The sequence below is a fragment of the Mytilus galloprovincialis genome, chromosome 3 (assembly GCF_965363235.1).
Source record: "Mytilus galloprovincialis chromosome 3, xbMytGall1.hap1.1, whole genome shotgun sequence".
NCBI classification, from domain to species: Eukaryota; Metazoa; Mollusca; class Bivalvia; order Mytilida; family Mytilidae; genus Mytilus; species Mytilus galloprovincialis.
In genome coordinates, this window is record NC_134840.1 from 3,115,806 (window position 1) to 3,133,132 (window position 17,327).

Here is a 17,327-nt window from a genome sequence, read left to right on the forward strand (position 1 = left end):
CTCCTTCCTGTTTAACAAAAAACTTGTTGTGCATCATTTCATCAAGTATGAAGGTCTAGATGTTGCGTCCTTCATTTTTGTATTTTTTTTTATTTTTAGAGCATTTTTCTTTATCTTTGAAACTAGCGCTTATTCTGAAAATTCACAGGAAAACGATTTAACGTTTGAATCTATCTGTTATTATGTGATTCTATGTGATTATTGTTTTGCCATGTTCGTTCATTTTCCATTGTTATTGTTTATACTAATGCACCCCAATATTTTCCATTGTTATTGTTTATACTAATGCACCCCAATATTTTCCATTGTTATTTTTTATACTAATGCACCCCAATATTTTCCATTGTTGTTGTTTATACTAATGCACCCCAATATTTTCCATTTTTAATTGGTTTGCTGTTTTTTTTCTCTACTTATTATTGTTCGTTATTCTCAATTCTATAGACCTTATCTTAACCCTCAAGTACATCGGTTAAATTGTTACTGAATTATATACTGGAAGAACATTCAGTGATTTTATTACGTTATACAAAGTAATTCTATTTCAGTTTTTAATTTTTATCCATGATTTATATATAATGATAATACTACATAAAATAAGAATATTAAACAAGCTATTTCGTGACCTTTACAGAAAACTATTTTTATTCCTCCGTTAACTCTTTCTCTAGCAAAAGTATTAAACATCTGACTTCTTTACCTTTTACATAATGTTTCCCTAATCAAACCTTAGGGACAAATTAACAGAATTGGTACTGCTTTATTTCATAAAAAAAACATGTCTTACTTTAATCCATTTTCACGAATGTGACCTACCGAATTAGACTATTTATCGGATTTGTATTAACAAAAGTAACACGACGGGTGCAACATGTGGAGCAAGATCTGTTTACCCTTCCGGAGCACCTGAGATCATCCCCGGTTTTTGGTGGGGTTCGTGTTGCTCAGTATTTAGTTTTCTATGTTGTGTCTATTATTTGTCTGTTTGTCTTTTTTATTTTTTAGGTATGACGTTGTCAGTTTATTTTCAATCTATGAGTTTGACTATCCCTCTAGTAATTTTCGCCCCTCTTTAATATACAAGTATCTTGTTATAGGTAGGGACAAATCTTACTTTGTATAGAATATCTTTTTAATGATAAATTCTCTGAAACTGACATTATCAAGATGCTTGTATTTTTGATTGACAACATGTATCTCAATAGACAGTCGGTATTCCCAAGGTTACAAACTGTCCTCCTCTTCTACCCGACTTGTTCCTTTATTCATATAAGATTGGAATCGTAAAGGAGATTTTTAGTATAAATGAAAAGAAGCAATCGCCATCCTTTACTTTTCACTAAATAATTAAAAAATACTGGTTTTGTTGAACGCATCTTTTCATCAAATAAATTATTCATAATTTATAAATTATTTTCCCTTATCAACCATCAAAACCAAAAGCTCAATCAATTCAAACGAATGTAAAACAAATGACATATTCCTGACTTGGAACAGGCGTTTCCGTATGTACAAATGGTGGATTATACTTGGTTTTATACCTAGCTAAACCGCTCCCTTGTATGACAGCCACCTAAAATTCCATTATACTGACAACAATGTGTGAACAAAATAAAACTAGGTTAAAATGTCAAAATAGGATTTAACTGTTATAGCGATAAGGATTTTTGAATATAAATATACAATTTTAAACGTTCTTATCTTTGATATATCCGACAATATTTATTTTTCAAGAATTTAAATTGATTAAAAAAATAAACATCAGAGACTTGGCTGAAATTGAAAGTAAAGATACATATATAAATTGATACAATAAGTAATATAACAAATGGAAAGCTACAAAGGCAGCTTGAATAACAATATTTTACATGTCTAATATTCAAATATATTCTAAATCTAAAAAAAAGTATATTTAGATAACAAATCGGCAAGATCACTTTTATCATAAATACAGTACAACAAAAATAGTACTTAGCAAACCACTACAGAATATTTACTGATTGCCTTATCGTAAGTCAAAGTCACTGCTCCTACTCATAACATCTAAGTACGAAGGTGGGGGTATTGCATTGATGTTTCTGGATGATCCTGAATGTGTAGAACTTGGTTCAGTTGACTGATCGTGACGTTGAGGAGTATTCCGCTGTATTATTTCTGTTGGATTTCTATTAGTACAACTTATTCCATGTCTGATGTCTGTGTTTTCGTCAACAACCTGGTCAATTGTAATTTGATTTGGTTGTGATTCCATAGGCCGATAGAAATCATGCGTACGGTCAAGTGGAGGTGCACTCGGATCTATTGGAGTTCTACCGTTATATCGTCTTCCATGTCTGATGTCTGTGTTTTCGTCAACAACCTGGTCAATTGTAATTTGATTTGGTTGTGATTCCATAAGCCGATAGAAATCATGCGTACGGTCAAGTGGAGGTGCACTCGGATCTATTGGAGTTCTACCGTTATATCGTCTTCCATGTCTAGGTTCACTCGGATCTATTGGATTTCTACCGTTATATCGTCTTCCATGTCTAGGTTCACTGGGATCTATTGGAGTTCTACCGTGATATCGTCTTCCATATCTAGGTTCTGTATTACGTTCTATATTGTCATCAATGGATGATTTTGGATGATTTGTTCGTGATGTAACAGGCGTGTGAAAATGAGATTCATCGTTTAATGGAGGAGCATGCGTTTCAATTGATAGAGAAGTTTGGCCACTTCTAGAAGAAAGCAATTCATTTCTTTGTCCTGTAGCTCCGTTTATTCCAAGGTCAATGGATTGATTATTTTGCCTTGCTCTCCTTAACTGAGATTCAACATTTGAAGCACTAGATAATAATCTTGACTCTATAGGTTCACCTAGAAAACAACATAGATAGTTCTTAAAAAAAGGAAATAAACTAGCGTTAAAAAAAAACAACGTCTTTGTCTGACGTACTTACTTTTACATGTGGTGTCTTTGGTGAGTTTTTATAACGCCTAGGTCGATCCCACTGGTAGTGGACGTAAAATTCCGAAAGTGAAACCAGCCAAGTAGTCAGTACTTTTGTGTTAAGTATGTTCGCTCCTGTTGTTTTTGAATTTTGGCCAGATATTCGGATCCTCTGGTTTTATCAATATCGCGCCATTAAAAATGTTGCCCACTAGCTCTTCACAATCTATATCATATATTTAAAACAGCCACATTTAAAAATCTTCTAAAATCCTTGTGATTTTTCAATTTTTTTGAAAGGGAAAAGGTTCCAATGTCAAATGTATCAAAAATTTAGGAAGTCTAGCGTACCAAATTGTTGACGAGTTTTATGTCGAGATCGTAGCAATTACTAATTTTTGTCATTTTGCCTGCCCATTTGTAGTTTGCACTATTAACAAATAAAAAAAATATATGTTTTGACAGATTCTATCTATTTGATAAACTGTTGGTCTCTGATTCTCTGATTCTGTAGTTTGCCTAACTGATAACGATGGGTTTTTTTTACCTTTTAGTGCTATTGGGTTGACGTATGTCCAAAACTTCTTTTCATATTGATATTGTTTAAGGCTGTCACCTCTTTGATACTTCTTCTAAATATTAAACTGATGTTATACCTTAAGTGACCGGAGTTAATGTCGGTGTTATTCTCCTCATTGATTGATATATTGGTTTTTAATTTTACGTGTTCGAGAAAATTCCGTTTTATTTGAGGAGTGGCTATATTTCATTTTACCTTCAGTTTGTTGACTCTGTTGAGGTTCCTCTGACTGCCTAACTTGGATATTATTGTCAATAGTGTCCTTACTATATCGTCTTCTTCTTCTTATCAGAATAATGACACAGGCAAATAAGATGATGATTAGTATGATGCATGTAGCCACTACACCAATCAAAATGGAACCTGAAATTATGACAAAATATATTAATGATTCAGATTTCAGCCAAATCGTTTATCGAAATGAAATGATGAAATAATGTTATTCCAAGTATGCTACAGAAAAGTATGTAACTCTTATAGGCAGATATGCTATTGATGTCATTAAATATTTATTTAACATGTATTGATCTCAAGTGGAAACTGTTTTCCAAAAAGAGAGATATATAAAAGAAATAGTAGTACACCGCTGTTTAATTGTCATAGTCATACATCGGTTTAACTGAAACAAATCTAGGTGACAAACCAAAACTCGGGCTCAAAACAGGAGTTACAGCTCGCTAAGGCTCGCTTTAAACCTGTTTCTTAGCCTCGTACAAATACGGCTAGTATTATAGATACTAAACGGTTATTGTCTATAGAAATTGCATGTGATTTAAAATTTACAATTTAACAATTTTATATTTTATAACTGATTCCATCTTTCCCTTACATATCTAGCATAAGATTTCAAACCTATCTTTCATATTATAAAACATTTAAAAACAAAAATGTAAATACAAATTACTAAAAAAAGGAATATTTACATTTAATTTTTCTATAATGACGTTATCAGCTCAAACATCGTCTCCCCCTTGCTGGTTGGCTTGATATTCCTGCTCATAAAGCCAGTATCAAATAAAAATAAATGCCATTATTCAATATAAATTGAACCTTGTCAAAACAATTGAATCCAGTATGTTCATAAAACCAAACTGTCAAACCTTCTATATTTCAACATTCATTGCAAAGGTTTCAGCTTTTAAAACTTCAAATATGTGTGTCGACATTTCACGTAAACTGTTCATTTATGGAAAAAAACATACCTTCACCGCTATTTTCTTCTATGTCATTAGAAGTTGTCTTTAATGACGTAGTTACAACGATTTTTAACTTTGAGTTAGTCTGTCGTATATCTTTGTAGTATGGTTCTAATTCAATGGAAAGTGTCTCAGATCCGCTGCAAAATGTAATAGGTAGTTTGTCATGGCAGTCGTATTTCTGAAAATGTAAATAGAAGGAGTCATTGAAGTACGCAATTACTAAAAATACAAATTTTGTAAAATATTTGTCGACAATCATCGTTCAGTATTTAAGATTTGTCTTTAAAAAAGTCAAAAGAAATATCATTATCACTTATTTAAGAGGGACTACTTCCCTTAGGTCAATAAGAAAAATCTTTTAAAAAAGACAAAAATGAATTAAACGTATGTTTTGTGAAACAATTCTGTAATGTAAATGATGAAATATTCCAGTTAATGTAATCATTTCTCATACATAACTTGATGCGTTCAAGAGAGCTATTGAGGTTAATGGTTTGGTTAAAGTCACTTATTTCAATATGTTAAAGACAATAAACGCAACAGTAGTGTATACACGCTGTTTAAAACTCATAAATTGATTGAAAGAAAAACAAATCCGGGTAATTACAAACAAAAACCGAGGGAAACACATCAACTATAAGAGGAAAATAACGGAACAACAGAAACACTGAAGTGCAACAAAAACAATCGCCAAAATACAGATACGGATTATTTGATAACATCTGCCATACTTCTGACTTGGTACAGGACATTATAAGAATAAAATGGTGGATTTCATCTGAATTTATGGCTAGCTAAACCTTCCGCTTATATGTCACTTTCAAAAAATATCGCTAAAATTACCAACCTACGCGACAGAAATACAATACAAACAAACTCAAGAAAAAAGTAAAATCACAAAATACTGAACTTAGAGGAAAATCTAATCGGAAAGTCCATAATCACATGGCAAAATCAAATGACAAAACACATCAAAAACGAACGGACAGGAACTGTCATATTCCTGACTTGGTACAGGCATTTTCAAATGTAGAAAATCGTGGATTAAACCTGGTTTTAAAGCGCTAAACCTCTCACTTTGATGGCAGTCTCATCAAATTCCATTATATTTACAAAGATGCGTGAACTAAACAGACATAATAAATAAAATAGTCAAAATATGGGTACAGCAGTCATCATCGTGTAACAATTTTAAAAGGAACAATTTAAAAGAACACAAGAACATCCATCTACAAACACATTCATTGATTCGCGTGTCTGACGTCAGAAAATTTTATACGTCACATATATTTGTCGTTCAATGTATATGTCGTGTACAAGTTGCAATTTTGTACAGGTTATAACATGTACAAAAATATTGTACAGGTTATAATTTGTACAATGCTAAAATACAAGTTATAACATGTACAAAAGTACCTCGTACATGTTGTAACATGTACAAAATATTGCTTAAACATGGTTATAACCCGTACAAAATTTAAAAAAATAATAAAATAGAATATACATGCACGATTGACATTCATTAGATAATAAAATTTAAAAGAACAAGAATCAAATGCTAAAGAAGGTGCACTTTTTACAACATGCATAAAATATTACATTTTCATACATTTTAGAAACAATTTGTTTTTCTTGTTGCTACAAGACATAAACATATATGACACCTTGAATTGCATAAAACTTTCAATCTTCTACATTTATACCTACCAGAATGATAACTGCCTTTCCTACACTGACAATGCACAAAAACTTGCCCTCCACTTAATGATAACATACAGTTGCATTTGCAAACCAGATGCTCCGCAGGGTGCAGCTTGATATGACCACAGAGGTCGAACCCTGAACAGTTGGGGCAAGTATGGACGCAACATTCAAGCTCGATACAGCTCTGAATTCGGATTGTGATTAAATAGTTGACACAGAATGAATGTGGTCTAAGAACTTAAAAACATTCAATTGGATATTTACCTGTTATGGTCCAATATCAAAAATCTAAATACATGGTTATTAGATTCAGCATATCAAAGAACCCCAAGAATTCAATTTTTGGTGAAAAATCAATCCTTTTGAGGTCATTAACTTTGTGTTTAAATTTCATAGATGTCTATTACTTGTAATAAAGTCTTTGTGATAAAACCAAGAAAAATGCTTATTTGTGCCCCTTTTTGGCCCCTAATTCATAAACTGTTGGGACCAAAAACCCCAAAATCAATCCCAACCTTTCTTTAGTGGTTATAAACCTTGTGCTTAAATTTTATTGATTTCAATGTACTTATACTAAAGTTATCATCTGGAAATCATCCGTCTTCGTTTCTCTCATCGACAGGGCCCCTATCAATGGACAGAATAGGAATGATAACGTTATCAACTTAGGAGAGAACAGTTAATTTATTTTTTGAGCTTTTTAGTAAGACATCAGTTTGTACCTGCTGGCCAGAAAGGGCCCTTTTTCGTGCACGCTAGATGTCATGTCAATATTTGTAACCTCAGACAAACCATTACTAGTATTAACAGCAAGAATACCACCACACTCTGTTTCTAACTCAATGGTTGGTTCATTTTTGTCTGCTGAATCAGGACCATTCAATTTTCAGTGATTGTGTCAGTAATAATGTCCGTCTCTGACATTGTTTTGTTAGCTTCAATTTCAGTGTGATGAAAATAGTATTGAGGTTTATAATTGCATGGGTTGTAATAATAGTAATATATTTTTATTTTCAAATTTTGTACAAGTTAAAACCATTTTTAAGCAATATTTTGTACATGTTATAACATGTATGAGGTACTTTTGTACATGTTATAACTTGTATTTTTGCATTGTACAAATTATAACCTGTACAAAATCGCAACTTGTACACGACATATATACAAACAATTTTAAAATTTCAAATGGGCAATGTTAGCATACAGGGTTAAAAAATCAAAAGTATGTAAGAATTAATTTCAGAAATAGACCGATATTTAAAATAGTCCAAAAGTTATATAGAATTTATAAGAATCCACAAATAGTTCATTCCACTACGCGATTGAATAATTTTGACGTTTGTGGATCAACGTATTTTCTAATTCATAATAGAAATATATCATAATGATATATAATAGAACAATATCATACTGACGGGATCTTTTAAAGTACAGAGTCACGTTATAAGAACCAAAGAAACACAAAAAGTCGCATATACAAAACACACCAGCAAAAAATGAAAGATAATACAAACACATTGACGGGATGATTAAGTACCAAGCCACGTTAAAAGGATATCACATAAAACAAGCCAACAGTAAAAGTAATATTGATAATAGAACAAAGACAAATGAAAGAACAATATAACACGTTGTTGAGATGATAAACAACATCAGTACACAGAATCTATACATCAAGATCATCTTGTATTATTTGTGAAGTTGATACGAAATATTTATCAACAAGGTCTTGGTACCTTCCGATGAACTTTTTTAGAAAAAGGACGAGACGTTCTTTGGCATACCCCTGGTTCATCAACTTTCTACTCAGACACTGATGACGTTTTACAAAGTCTGAGTACGAGCTGCAAGCTCTTGAATATCGAATAAGTTGGGAAATATATATCCCATATGCAGGTGAAGTTGGTATATTGCCACTCTGGGGGGAATTTATAATTTCGAAATTAAAATCGTCTCGTTTGTCATAGATTCTGGTACTGAGATGACTGTGTAAGTCAAATTCGAGATATGTCTAAAAATGAGGCGTAGGAAGCCTTGTCTGTTGTTTCTTTAATTTCTAGTTCTGGGGGATATATTAATGGAACCCAATCAGAGAAGTTCGGATTGTTTATGGAAAGAACATCATCAATACATCTGAAAGTGAAATTAAAAAATCTGGCTTCTTTGATCCCATAGGAATGCCGACCATTTGTTGGAAAAGTCTACCTCCAAACTCAACAAATATGTTGTCGATAAGAAAATCCAGAATACTGACCACTTGTTCTTCTGTGTAGCAATATAATGCAAGGAAAATCCTCCGCAAAGAAAGAGCTATTGAAAAAGAGAATTTTTATCATCAACTAGAACAACAACCTTCAAATAAAACATTCTTTAAACTTATAAATAGAAATATGGGCAGAGAAAATTTAAATACTCCAGTGATTCAGCATGAAAATAAGGAAATAAGCTGTCCAGTTGAACAGAAAGAAGTTTTGGCAAAATATTATGAACAATTAGCTACACCTCAAATCTCTAATGAATATGACAAAGAATATCTCAAAACATGTCAGCTTCGCTGTAACATCATCAAAGAACTTGCCCAAAACAACAAGGTCAGTAGTATTGACTTTAGCGAAGACGAAATCCTAGCTGCCATCAAAAATCTTAATAGCGGTAAAGCAGGAGATGAATATGGCTTATTCTCAGAACACCTTAAATTAGCAGGCTCAGAAATAACTCCGGTATTAAAATTTGTCTTCAACAAAATAATTAAAGAAAGGTGAACACCCGAACAATTCAAAACAGGAATTATCACTCCAGTATGCAAAAAAGGGAAAGACAGCAGCCTATCGGACAGCTATAGAGGAATAACCGTCTCCTCAATTTTAGGAAAAACATTTGAACATGCACTACTGAATAAAATTATTAACAAACTTGATAATCGATCATCTCAACAATTTGGCTTTTCACAAGGATTATCTCCGTCTATGGCAGCTCTACTAATTTCGGAAGCACAAATGAACTCTAAACAGATGAAAGAAATTCTATATTTTGCAACTCTTGATACTAAAAAGGCATTTGATGTAGTAAACCACGATATTCTCCTAGACAAATTATTTCAAAGGGACATACCACTCGACATCTGGGAAACAATTTATGAGATGTATCATGATTTAACATCAAAAATAAACTGGAAAGGAAAATACAGTACCAGTTTCCCCATAAGGCAAGGTGTCCGTCAAGGAGGTATCCTATCAACTCATTTTTATAAGGCATATATTGAAGATTTATTAATACAATTGGAGGAGTCAAATGTAGGGCTACATCTTAGAACTAATTATTCCGGTTGTCCAACTTGTGCTGATGATATACTTTTACTATCAAACTCGGATGAGGACATGCAGGTTATGTTGAACACCGTTAACACCTACTCTAAGGACCATCAATATGATGATGAAGATGTGAAAGAAGGTCATCAAAGCTCCCAGAGGGTGATCTAGATTTGGAAGACTTTTTTACATTAGGCCGATGGTAATGTTTTTGCCCATGACTACGTTGTTGTCGTAAGGTAGTATTAAATAAACTCATTACATTGACATCACTGCAGGCAGGACTTGGCAAATTTCCTACTCCTTTGATATTATCATTGCAACCATATGGCATTGCAGTCCCTAATTCCCTTATCCAGAAATTTTCTCTATCTTTGCGGAAAGGAGTACTTAGTACAGGGCTATTTGTTTGGTGGTAAATTGTCAGCAAATAGAAATGCATAAATACATAGAATAAAAGTACATAAGGAACATGTAAATCGCAGAATAACGACGAACATCTTCCATTGACGACAGCAGAGGATTCCACAAACAGTGACGTATTTTTGAGATGTATTAAAAAAATCTTGAAATGCATACAATTAAATGGAACGAGATCGAAAAATTAACAAATATGTTCACAATAGTAGTCCAAATAATTATCAATAATATGACGGTATTGAAATGCTTTCTTAAAGCTGTGACGACGTCATAATTGATTGGACTTGCACAATACTTTATTCATGGAAAGTTTTAATTCAGTCGACTATACTGACAAATAAAACTGTACCGAAATGTACCGAAAATACAAAATTCAAACCACAAACGATAAGACATTACACAATATATAACAGAACCAACAATAGAATAAGTAAAATAAGAAACACCATGACTAAATACATGAATGTAGGATGAATAATTACCAAGACACGTCGAATAGCGATGCAAATTTCCACTCGACAAACAGTTATATTTGGGAATCGGTCATTTTCGGATATACCGACATACAACATAGCTGCTTAACCACAATCTAAGCCGTGGTAAAATGGCATTAGTTAGCTCAGACACAGACACAATGTATATATGTACTAATTTGTGATGGAGTCCGTAAATTTACGGAGTGTCATTTAAAATCTTTCCTCCTCACAACTCTGTTGGAGCAATTTCTTCGTAAGGAGCACATTCGAGTATATAAAGTCCGTAAAGTGTGAACATGCACGAGTATAACATATCGATTGAGTTTTATAAAAACCATAAGACGGGGCAGATGGTATGTTACTGCTGAGAAATGGAAAATTGATAATTCGGAAGTTAAAATCATCCCGTTTGTCATAGATTGTAGTGTGAAGTCGTCCATCTGTGTCAATATCGAAGAAGATATCAAGGTTTGAAGCAGTCCTTCAAGAATCAGTAGTATCATTAATTCCGAGATCATTTGGATATATGAGATGCAAGTACTGACTGACATATGGGTTAATCAGTGATAGGGCATTATCAATATGTCTGAAAGTAAAATTAAGGAACTTTGCTATGTCTTTTTGTCTGTTAGAAGGTTCTGAATAAATTCTGCTTCATACGTGTACAAAAACAAATTGTCGATTAAAAACTCCAGCATTTTGATAATATCGTCTTCAGTATTTTTTCCGATAAAGTCGATGTGTTTTTTTTTCACAAAATAAGAATTATTATGACCCAAAACAAGGAATTTATATATAAGTTACGCATTTTTATAGAAACCGCTCTTGTCTTATGGGATGGTGAAGTCAATATTTCAATTGAGTATGGAAAATCAAAGGTCTTAATGTTGCTGTAAAATTGCAGAGATTGAGTTCCATGATATAGCAGTAGATCTTTAGAATGTTTGGGTATCCACATCTAAAGATTTGCACAACGTTAATAATATAATATGGTTATATACAAAGATAATTTTATAAAATCGAATTGACAAATATTTCGGCTTAACAAATAGCCTTCGTCGGTGTTAATAATTTTAACAATTTGTCCTATAATCCAGAAAACATTCAAACCTAGTTCAATATGTGTCCAGCTTTGATTTTTTTTTAATAGAAATTTATTTTCTGTGTGTTCACATGAGAAAACAGCCAATAGCTTGTTTGTACTTTGTAAACATTTGATATCAAGAAAAAATATAGTTTGAAATGGCTGCAAAAGTCAAACTCAAATATTTCTGTGATACATTGTTGAATGTTGTGCTTTTATAGATACAAATTTACTTAAAAAAATATAAAGTTAGTTATGTCAAATACCTTTTGCTGGGATCGATCATTTCCACGATAAAACACCACTGCCCTGTTCAATTCGTCAAAAACAACATGACACTCGATATCAAATACAGTAACATTTGCACACAATCTATAAAGGGAAGCGTCTTGTACTTTGAATGGTAATGTGCAGTGTTTAGGGTATTGGTGTCCCGTCCAATCTACTCCAAACGTGTCATTTTGAGACAATAGGACGTGGTGTTTGTTACAGTCATTCTTGTTAAATCCAACTGAATAGAAAAAAAAGTCGTTTCAGCAAGGGCTTCGATAGATACTAAATGATTTTTGAAAAGAATAGTTGTTTTTTGCCACTAAAATTACAAACATTAATAATTATTACATCCTTTCAAGATTATATTAACTTTATCAATGAACTCATCTGATTGCTTAAGTACAGCAATGTCATTTTAAATTACCCAAAATCTTACTAATGATTTTGATGTTTTGATTTTAAGTATGAAGTACAATCTTATCTTTAAAAAATACATTTAAATTTCATTTCTTTTAACACAAGATATTTGTTTACATAATCTACATACCTATCCGACTACTAGTCAATACTACAGGAAAAATCAGTAAGAGGAACACACTCAGTGTAACCATAGCTTCCATTGTAATTTATTAACATCTTGTAAGCTGCAAAATATCTACAAGAAGTGTTACCTTATTTATTATTGAAGCAGCATTGGCTGTCAAATTCACTGTTTTGACTCAATTCTCATATTATGTCTGTTTTGTTCACCCATCGTTGTAAATATGGAATTCAGGAATATGACAGTTGTTGTCCATTCGTTTGATGTGTTTTGTCATTTGATTTTGCCATGTGATTAGGGACTCTCCGATTGAATTTTCCTCGGAGTTCAGTATTTTTGTGATTTTACTTTTTATATTATACTAAAATGTATATCCAAATTGTAAAAAGTCTAAAATAAACCATTTACAAGGCATGGGGTCAATATATGCATGTACATTTCGTGTGTATTTTAGTCTGGACGCCATCTTATTAACTATCGAGTTGACCTCCGAAGACTGACGACGGTCATATAAGCGATGTAAACATATTTATATACATAGATAGCGAACTCGTGCAATTGGATTTTCTGTTTTATTTCATATTATAGGTTAAAAATATATGTTAATCATCGTTTTAACCTCTATGGGAATGAGTTTTATATCGTATCAGTCAATCAAATGATTTTCTTTGTTTCACTTTCAATGTTGACATTCTTTTCCTTTCAATAACTGAAAACGAAAAATTCATGCGTCATCCATCTCTAGCTATGGGGTTAAATTGAATATCACATGAATACAGATTCAATGAGGTCAAATTATTGACTTGCAGGTGAACAATTCATCATCTATAGACGAATCTTGGCTTATTTTGATAAAATTGAAACATACTAGCTGAAAAAAACGAGTTATTATTTCACTATTTCACTTTCATTAATGATTGAACAAAATAAATCATATTTTAATATATCATATATCTCCTAGCTAGTTCCCTTGTAATAGTTAGACCACGGGGGGTTAACTTCCTATTATTGGGTATACGGGGATGTGCCAAAAATATGGGTCATAATTTTGCGAGATTTTATATAAAAATGACCCTCCTTTTTAATGACATCCTATATTAAAATGCATTTACGTTTGATAACTGTATATTGATTTGGGGTATGATCTACACACCAATCCAACAATCCATGCGTATATAAAACATTCTAACATGACGTCCTTCAAACGCTTTGAGTACACACCCGTGGTAAAATATGAATATATTGCCAGTGCTGTTCCGATTGTACTCCCACGTCATATGCTTTTTTATGAATGAGATACCCGACGTCATAGAACAATGACGTTAGAATGTAAGCATTTTACGGGAAAATACACGCTTGTGAATCCGAAAATCATCACAAGGAAACATACACAAATGATGCTAAAATGTGGCAAAAGCCCTTTATTGTACATCATATAAGACATATAAATAAATTATCATTCAAATTCATCCAAAACTGTCTAAATACATTATTTTAAATAGTTTAAACATGTCACTAATGCAGTTTGCTCCGTTCTTTTACGCTAGTTTATTAGTGCGTTTATTTATGGGAACGGCAAATATTTGCCTACACCTAGAGCGCTTCGATCCAAAAGAATTGCCGTATGTGTCCTATCAGAATCGAAATAATTCATGGGGGCTTGAATATATCTAGATTTTACCACGGGTTGTCCCTTTATGCCGATATTTTATCCCTCGCTATCGCTCAGGGGTAAAATATTTGTCATAAAGGGCCAACCCGTGGTAAAATCACGATATATTCAAGCCCCCATGAATTATTTCTTAAATAAAATATATGTTCACCAAACGATGTCAATTCATATATAAAAACTTAAGGGTAGCTGGTATATTTATGAATTATGAGTGATGATGAGTTAGTGCTTATATAAGCATGGGTCATATTTTAAGTATTGTATATAAGTATAGGTCATTCTTTCTTAAATATTTATATAACTATAGGTACTGAATTTCAGTGAATGTTTTATTAAAATGGGTACGTTTTTTGAGGCAAAAATGGCACACACCCCTACCAAAAAAATATCGAAGTTACCCCCCGTGAGTTAGACGCAATATGTGAAATATCAGGCTTTCACAAGTTTGGCTCTTTTCGTTTCGAATGAGGACAAAGCACAAAATTACATGCAAAGCAAAGCTACAGATACATTTTACTAATTTATAGATTCATCTTCTAAAAATAGAAATGCCATTCAAACAGGGCTAACACCCATATATATTACTGTTGTGACATTTTTGCAACACTGAACATAGTACTGTCGGTGGTGTTATGGTGTCACCTCAGCATTGCCCCGAATCCCGCTGATGGAAAACAACAAAATATGTGTGTTTATGTATGTAGCCTGTCAAACCGAATGTCTCATGGCTCCTTGGAGCCTCCAGTCATTAGTTATATTAGTCAAATAAAACCTTTACTCACGGGGGGGTCTCTTCCTATATAAAGGTATATACATATGTGCCGCTGGAATGGGTCCCTTTTTTGATCCGTCAAATATATCAATGGGGTGCAATTTTACCGAGGAAATATATCAATAGGTAGTAATTGACCGATTGTGATATATCAATGGGTGATAAATATATGAATGGGTTATGATTTCGCTGTGAAATATATGTATAGGTAGGGATTTCACAATTATTCAATATATGAATGGGGGGTGTTTTTAAAATCCCAGCTGCACACCTGTACCCAAAATCCCATGTTGAGACCCCCCCGTGCCTTTACTATATCATTAGTTCTAAGTATTGATTTGTACTGAAAAAATAATAATATGCATTTGAATAAACATTTACTTGTGCTTACCTGTAGTAAGTTCTTGGCACATTAATGTACATATAAATAGATTATTTACACACATATTTGTCTAAATCTATACCAAATATTCATCGTTAAAACGGATTCGTATTGTTATAGGTTGCTATATATGTATGAATATTATAAATTTGCAGAAACATTTTAAAGCATCAATAAAACATAGCAGATTCTTACCCTGGTTCTTAATCCATTTATAGGTCATGGGGTCACGGTATGGTCATTTACGAACGTATCAACCGTATCGTATACGTTGACCTATCCGCATCTGCAGATATATATAAAATTATTATGTGATCCCGAGCTTATTAGTAAGACCATGCTTCTTTAAAAAAAAAACTAATTGGAATCTCTTCGAAACAATCAAACATACACATTTTAATATTTGTGATAGTGGTGTTCTGTTAAAAAAATAAGGGGTTCTATCATCTACTTTTGCATGCACTTTAATATGGGCCAATATTAGGCAGGTAAAAGTAAAATCATTTAAAATACTGAACTCCAAGGAAAATTTCAAAAGGAAAGTCCCCATTCAAATATATAAACGAATATCGTACACAATCCTTTAATAATCTAGTTAAAAAAATACAGGAATAAACACAAAAAAAAATATATTATGATACGGTTGATACGTCTTTAAATGACCGACCTCTACTTACGGACGATGAATATGAAAGGTATTAAAGCATTCCATGTTTAGCCACCATACATGGATAACAGATTAGATATTATATATATTAAAGAATAAATCGTCATGTCCTTGCAGTGTATGTAAAGTGCGGATCCTAAAATATCATTTTCACTGTATATGCCATAAATTTCTGATGTAGAATGATAAATAAACAGACGATTTTTTTTTTTTTTTTTTTTTTTTTTTTTTTTATTTTAGGTGAATATTTAGGACATTTCACGAACAGATCGTGCCACTATGATGCTTTCTTTATGCGAGTCATGTTTACTGTCGAATAATGATACTATACTTTCATTTTCACTGTAGAGCGATTCATTAGGATTGTATATGCGGTGCATTTTCACTATATGAATTTTAATATTTTTTTATCTATCAAAGCCTTAATTTAGCCGCAATGCTCAAACAATAGATAAAGTAAGAGAAGGATTTGATCAAGTTTAACTTGCGGGGGAAAGTTTGATTTAACACTAATAAATTCAATAGAAATAACATTTATTTCAAATTTATTCTATTTAATTTCTTAAAAATCGTTGGGATCTTGGTCCTTGGTTTTATTTATCCATTTCATTGACACTTCATCACTTATTACGTACATCTTGATATAGATTAAACCGTTTATTTTCCCGTTTGAAGGGTTTTACACTGGGCCCTTCATAACTTGCTGTTCGGTGTGAGCCAAGACTCCATGTCGTACTTTGACCTATAATGGTCTACTTTTATAAATTGTGACTCGGATGGAGAGTTGTCTCATTGTCACATATGACATCTTCTTATATCTATCTATAGCTCAAATCGAAACGGGACGGGATATAAAAAAAAACACACTACTTTTCTAATATATTTATAATGGGCTTGATAGAGGTTTCTCAACATCTTACGAACGAACGAAAATCGCCCTAACTTGACGTAACTTGCCGTAACGAGAAAAGAGGGAGCAGTAATTTGTCTTATAATTTTGGTTTATCGGCTGTGCTCTTCTTCCCTTTGAAATGTCTTTTACATGTTAAATATGCATGCTCTATTTTTTAAAACCATTTTGAATCAAATACATATTATATTTATTAGATATTATATAATATATAATATACAATTTACTGTCCAATCAACACAGTTGAAAGTCTTATTGATCTATAAATTTAAGTGAAGAATATTTAATCAAAGGACAGTAATCGTACAAGAAACTTTAATTAACATGATGACACTCCTAGATTTATTTTACCTCGTGTCCACGAAAGAATTTTTACCGTTAATCAGCTTCTAGCTAAGATTAAAAAA

General features: G+C 32.4%; 1 protein-coding gene across 2 annotated transcripts; it reads right to left on the reverse strand.

Annotated features, from left to right (window-relative positions):
• Positions 1-1,622: 1,622 nt before the first annotated feature.
• LOC143066954 (uncharacterized) lies at positions 1,623-15,621 on the reverse strand. 2 transcript variants are annotated; one of them, XM_076239825.1, is made up of 6 exons: positions 15,539-15,621; positions 12,524-12,631; positions 11,970-12,214; positions 4,715-4,889; positions 3,708-3,875; positions 1,623-2,859 (listed from the first exon to the last, which is right to left on the reverse strand). In XM_076239825.1, the coding sequence occupies exons 2-6, from the start codon at positions 12,594-12,596 to the stop codon at positions 2,006-2,008; spliced, it is 1,515 nt and encodes a 504-aa protein (XP_076095940.1). In that variant the 5' UTR covers positions 12,597-12,631; positions 15,539-15,621; the 3' UTR covers positions 1,623-2,005. The 2 variants fall into 2 exon arrangements, with proteins under 2 accessions (XP_076095940.1, XP_076095942.1); XM_076239827.1 differs by having other exon boundaries at positions 12,524-12,620; positions 15,539-15,557.
• Between the last annotated feature and the right edge of the window lie 1,706 nt (positions 15,622-17,327).

Coding starts and splice junctions, on each gene's coding strand:
- LOC143066954 (XM_076239825.1), bottom strand. CDS start 12,596: ATGGAAGCTATGGTTACACTGAGTGTGTTCCTCTTACTGATTTTTCCT. Junction 4,890..11,969: donor ATGATCGATCCCAGCAAAAG/GTATTTGACATA, acceptor TTACATTTTCAG/AAATACGACTGCCATGACAA. Junction 2,860..3,707: donor ACAGAGTCAACAAACTGAAG/GTAAAATGAAAT, acceptor GTTGTTTTCTAG/GTGAACCTATAGAGTCAAGA.